We start from the raw sequence: 6,544 nt of genomic DNA, 5'->3' as shown, positions 1-6,544 counted from the left end.
CCGAAGGTGGTGTGTTTACGTCCCCGTAACTTAGCAGTTCGGCAAGAGAGACTGATAGAATAAGTACTAGGCTTACAAAGAATAAGTCCTGGGGTCGAATTTCTCGACTACAAAGGTGGTGCTCCAGCATGGCCGCAGTCAAATGACTGAAACAAGTAAAAGAGTATTAAATGAATCTTTATTTTTTTTTACTTGTTTCAACCATAAGACTGCAGCCATGCTGGGGCACACTGCCTTGAAGAATTTTAGTTAAATTAACCCCACTAAATATATTTTAAGCCTTATACTTATTCTTTTGCTGAACTGCTAAGTTACAATCATGAGCCAACTGCTCTAACCACTAAGCCATGCACTTTAAACTAACAAATGAGATTACCATCAGATTCAAAAGACCCCTCAAACGGGTTGGGTTTAATTTCAAGAAAGGTGACTTTGTGGTAGGTGTTAAGAAATAGAAGCCTCATAGACGGACAGGAACAGATGTCTTTCTTTAGGAAAGCAAATTATCCCTCACGCCTATTCGCATATGTCAGATATCTTTAGCGAGGTCGTTGCCAGTGCCGCTGGACTGGCTCCTGTGCAGGTGGCATGTAAAAGACACCTTTTTGAGCGTGGCTGTTGCCAGTGGCACGTAAAAGCACCCACTACACTCTCGGACTGGTTGGCGTTAGGAAGGGCATCCAGCTGTAGAAACTCTGCCAGATCAGATTGGAGCCTGGTGCAGCCATCTGGTTTCACCAGTCCTCAGTCAAATCGTCCAACCCATGCTAGCATGGAAAGCGGACATTAAACGATGATGATGATGTTTCACTCCACCCCTTTGTTTTTCAGTGTTTCCTCTTCTCATTTCAGTGAAATAGAAATACCAATGGCAAAGTTCATCCCAATTATCAACAAACAAGTTTACCATTTATGTTCAAACACACCAAACAGGTTTTTTCAGGTAGGGTTCCATTTATATTTTTCCCATTTTTTAATATTTTACTTGTTTCAATCATTGGAAAGGACTGATGCTGGGGCACCACCACCCTGAAGTAGGATTTTAGTCAAACAAATCAGCTCCAGTATTTGTGGGATTTTTTTTTTTTAAATTTGGCATTTACACCATTGGTCCTTTCGGCCAGATTACTAAATTACAGGGATGTAAACAAACCAACATAGATCGACAAATAGTAGTGGGTGGTAGCACACACACATGCTAACCATGGAACTAGAACCTGCATCGGTGAACATGAAAGAAGTACTAACCATTAAACGGGCAATCTTTGACTTTTGTTTCATCCAAGGATTTTTTTTTTTAATCTAACATGCTATAATTTATAGCCTTATCTGCTTCAAGTTCTTCCATTATTATTTGGTGACCTCACCAGTGCTGGTTCCACAATGCATTCAATACCTTCTATAAAGTGGTTAGTGTTAGGAAGGGTATCCAGCCATAGAAGCCATGCCAAGGCAGATAGCAGAGCTTGGCTTAGTCTTCTGGCTTGCCAGCTCCTCTTAAACAGTCTAACCCATGCCAGCATAGGAAAAGGGAAGTTAAATGAGGACAATGGTAATTCAATTTGAAGATTATTGCTGGATTGTGAATATATAGCATTGTGAACAACAAATTATTTACAAAGAAATGTAAATTCTGCACGAGGACACCACATCTAATACTGGGACTCTGTCAATTATGATAAGTATTCCAGTTTTCCAATCAATGGAACAGCCTATACATGAAATTTAAGTGCAAGTGGCTGAGCACAGCACACATACATACGTGTACTCTTAACACAGTTCTCAGGGAGATTCAGTATGACACAGAATGGGACAAGGCTGGCCCTTTGAAATACAGGTACAACTCATTTTTGCCAGCTGAGTGAACTGGGACAAGGGGAAATAAAGTGTCTTGCTTAAAGATACAACACACCACCAAGAATTGAACTTACAATCATAAGCCAAGTAGCCTAACCACTGAGCCATGGCCCTTCACAAGACAATGCATCTTCACAATGCCCTTTCATAGGACAATGCATCTATCCACACAGTAAAAGCAATAAATGAAAAGATTCCTTTCAGTTTCTGCTTAATATTCGTAACTTTTGTCTCTTTCCACATTTCAGAAATTATTAATGATGAACAAAATGACAGATTTGGCTGCAAATATATACGAGGCATTTACTCATGAACCAGAAATCACACCTCCACCAAGACATTATTATTTCTTTTGATTGAAAAAAAATCTCTTCTGTTTTTTTCTGAAATTCCATCCTGGGTGTTCGGTGAAGCTGAAACTATTTTCTCAATACTCATTTTTCTCCAAATCATTCCCTGAAAACATTCCACTTTCAGAAACTTGAAAGGAAATCTGAAACCATTTATCATTGAGCGACTAAGTCAACATTGGATTATTTTTAAACAAGGGATCTAAGAATCTATTCCTTGTTGTTTTGTTCTTTCTGGTAACAGATTCATCTTAATTCTACTAGAGCTTGGCATTAAGATGTATATGTCTTAAGATATATATATATATATATATATATTTATTTTCACATACACAATGGAATCTTGTTTTATGAATTTAATTCATTCCTGAAGGCCATATGTCACCCAAAATGTTTTCAAAGCAAAGCTATTTTTCCCTTAGAAAATTCAAGACAAGGCCCGCAAATTTAAGCAGGGATGTGCCCTGCGCGAAAGCCAAACAGCAAATGGCACTCCCCTGCTGATTCTCCCAGCTTTTCATGAACCTATGTTGCCATTTTGCATGGTCGTTATTTGAGACACCATTTGCCAACCAAGACATTTTGTGTTTGAAAATAGTTGGTAAGCCAATTTGTTAATGATGACAGGTGCTTGTAAACTGAGGTTTCGCTATATACATATATATATATGTAAATATATATACACACACACATGTGTACACATATAGTTTAAAGATCTAACAAAAGTTCTCCAAGTGAGGGATAAATATCAGTTTAAATACACAACCAAAAGAGCTACCAATAGTTTCATGCCATATATTTTATAAATATGTCTAAAGTATCGTAAAAGTGTGAAACTACTAATAGCTCTTTCAGGTGTGTATTAAATTGACACACACACACACAGGGTGGCCCAAAAGTAGGTTTACAGTCATCACACAGGCACTTTAAATTTCTTTTAAAGCATTTTATTACATTTTAAATTTCTATCTTACAGTTAACTAAATTAGCATAGAATAATGATTTCATATTTTTTTAATAATTAAGATGTTAATATATGAATGCAAAAGAGATAGTTGAATAACTGTAAACCTACTTTTGGGCCACCCTATATATATATATATATATATATATAAAACCCTATAGATGACACATCCTACTACAGTATTGATGTACATTGAAGTTGAAGGAGGACAAAATGGTTAATTTTTATATGTAGAATTCATTTTTGTTTGTTTCATTGATATTGGTCATTTAATTTGGTTTTGTTGAGTCAATTCATTAGTGACATACCAATCACTTTCAGTTAGTTTTTTTTTTATTTGTTTTAAGGTTTTATTGTTGCAACCTCTGTCATTTCTCTCAGATGTATTTGATAAATCATTTCAAAGAAGATTAAGGCTTAAGTTGGGGGATATAAAACTGTCTTAAATGTTTTGTAGCAGCTATAACTGAAAACCAAGATTATCATAAACTGTTTGGATTTCAAACATTTATAAGAATTTGAATTGTTTGTAATCAAATTCAAAAATCAAGTTAATAAAAAAAAGCAATCATTTTAATTTATTTCATTTAAAATTCTTCTTTCACTAATGTGCTTTCCTCTCTGTTTTTTTTACAAAAGCAGAACTGATTCCAAATGTGCCAAGGTGTTTGCCAGTAGAAGATATAATGGTTCTGTGGTTAAGAAGCTTGCTTCCTAACCATGTGGTCTCAGATTCAGTCTCACTACTATGGCCCTGGGTCAACCAAAGTCTTGTGAGTCAATTTGGCAGATGGAAACTGAAAGACACCTGCCATGTGTGTGTGTGTGTACACTTGTTTTGATGTCACAATGATTGTAAGCAAGCTTTATTATCATACATGTGATACTGTTCATTTTCAGTCTTCTGTGGAAAACATTTTTAGCCATGGAGAAATATTTCCTTGCTTGGAAACAAGTGAGAATTGGCAACAGGAAGGACGTCTGGCCATAGAAAATCATGATTCCTCAACAAATTCTATTTGACTTATGTGAACATAGAATAGAGATGGAAATGGGTAGCAACACTTCCATGTGATCTTCAACAATTGTGAAGATCTCATCACATGAAACTGTTGGTTGCCTTGTTAATCCACAAATATATATATTGCAGATACAAATGCAAAGCCTTTCCCAGGTAAAGAATGTACAACCCAACAAAGGTCACTAGTTACTGACTTCAGAATTAAAACAAGGACTCAGAGAAATAAACCCTTCTGGACGCTCAAAGACCCAGCAAACCGACAGAAATATAGAGATATTCTAATGGAAGCTTCTGATGTGGAGGAGTTGGGGACATACAACTGAGAGGACAACTGGAAGTTCCTGTGGGACAATCTACTGAGGGCTACAGACTAAATCTGTGGCTGGTGCAAAGACACAGCTAGGCTGAGGGTGACACGGTGGTGGAACAAGGAAGTGGACAGCACTGGAAAGACTGGAGAAATGGCAGTGGATGCAGAGAATTGTATCAGGTAGCGAGAAGGGAAGTTAAGCAACAGGTTTTCATAGCAAAAAGAATAACGGAAGGTAAGAGATTTGCTAAAGTTATACATTATGAGGATCAGAGGTGTAAGATGTTCAGGATTGCAAAGCAGTGTATGGGTGAGAATGGATAGTGGTATGCTTACACTTAGCGATTCAGAGAAGTAAGATTACTAAGTGTAGAAAATGCATGGAAGAAGAGTTTTTTTTTAAATATTGAACCAACAGAGGGATGCACATGCACCTTCGTCTTGGGATCACCACTACTTTATTATCTCCCCTTCTTCCTAGCTCTCCTGTGTGACTTCTCTGTCCAGCATTTGCCATGATAGAAATAAACGGAGAGAAAATAGAAAAGTTTTAGTGGCTAGCAATCTGTGTTCCTTTCTATCGAAGAGCGTAGGCTCGAAACATAAGTCTTTCTCAATTCCCGAGCATTAAACTAATGCATCTGTTTGTTGTTTACATACCCGTCTTATTTTTTTTTTTTTTTTTTTTTTTTTTTTTTGTAAATTCTCACTATATGATGTAAAACAAAAGCAAGAAATAATGAAACACTGAATTTTGTTTGAACATTTATATTTATTGAAGCACATTTTATAAATGTTAATTGTAGGAATATTTTTAGAACGGAATAGCACAGCAACTATCTGGGACTAAATATACAGACCGTGATATACAAAGAGATAATGTACCTTAGTTAACTACCAGCAGCACCTTTCTGCTGTGTTAACATGGAATAGTCAGGAAGAAAGCTGGCAGAAGGAAAATTATGGAAGCAGTAAAATCTGACTCAGCTTTCTTAAACCCTTGGGAAATTTGTTCAGAAACAGGAGAGATATATATATATATGTGTGTGTGTATGTATATAACACAGCAGAAAATCTCATTAGGTGTGATTCCATTTATAATTGCCCCAAGCTTTAAACAAATTACTCCTCAATATATATATAAATTTATTTTAATTAAGACTTAATGCTGTTATTGCTTAATTAATATTCTTCATATTATCTGGGGGAGGAAAAAAATAGCAAATTAAGACTTACCCAAAAGCCTATTACTTAAAGCTTTTTTTGTTTAATCATTACAAAATATAGTATCGTTCGCTAAATGTTTGTATTTTCTATTGCTTCTAGAATTTAAGTTTAAGATATTGCAATGTTGAGGTAAAAGTACCAAAGAAATGCCTATTTGTCATCATACCTGCCGTTTTTAAAACTATTTTGTTTAAATCAAAATATTCTGGTCGATGCAAGTTGTTAGTAAAAGACTTAATAACGAGTAGTCAAATATCGACTACTGACTTTTAATAATTATTCTGCCTAATCACATTGTCTGCTTCGATGTTAATGAAAAAAAAGTCTTTATGGAATTAAGCCTGTAATATTTAAATTTATTAACGATTAAAAACATAACTAACTTGAGGTGTTGGGATTTTGAAAATGTTAAAAACGAAACCATTTTTTTTTTGTTTTTTTAATTCCTATTTTAGTGCCTGTTTAGACATGGCAGAGACTCGTAAAAAAATGCTGATATCAAATTGAATTTTATTTAAAAATAATTCTTCAATTCCAAATTATTGATGAGAAATATTAAAAAGAAGAAAATTATGAAGAAAATAAAAAAGGTTGATATAAAAATAGGAAAACATTTAATGTAATCAGATTCCTCTTGTTGATTTGCTAAAATATTTCTGTCCTCTTCTTTCTTCTTCCCTGTATTGCGTGACTGGCAGAGGGCAGTCAGTGAACTTGTAAGGTGGGAACAAGTATATCTGTGCTGTAGTGAGCTGATTATGTTGTAAGCTGGAAACAGTTCACTACAGAGATATTTAGGTTTCAATTTATAAGGC

The 6,544-nt window shown here is 35.2% G+C and overlaps 1 protein-coding gene across 1 annotated transcript in view; it reads left to right on the top strand.

Moving 5' to 3' along the window:
* Positions 1-6,338, top strand: part of LOC106880718 (peroxisomal biogenesis factor 3) — an 18,612-nt gene extending 12,274 nt beyond the window's left edge. The window contains exons 12-13 of the mRNA XM_052969898.1: positions 832-943; positions 2,106-6,338. Coding sequence (XP_052825858.1) covers positions 832-943; positions 2,106-2,213 — 220 coding nt within the window. The 3' untranslated portion in view covers positions 2,214-6,338. The remainder of the gene's footprint in view (positions 1-831; positions 944-2,105) is intronic.
* The last annotated feature ends 206 nt before the right edge of the window (positions 6,339-6,544 follow it).

This window comes from Octopus bimaculoides, chromosome 8, assembly GCF_001194135.2.
Source record: "Octopus bimaculoides isolate UCB-OBI-ISO-001 chromosome 8, ASM119413v2, whole genome shotgun sequence".
NCBI lineage: Eukaryota > Metazoa > Mollusca > Cephalopoda > Octopoda > Octopodidae > Octopus > Octopus bimaculoides.
This window is presented reverse-complemented; position numbering and strand designations above follow the sequence as displayed.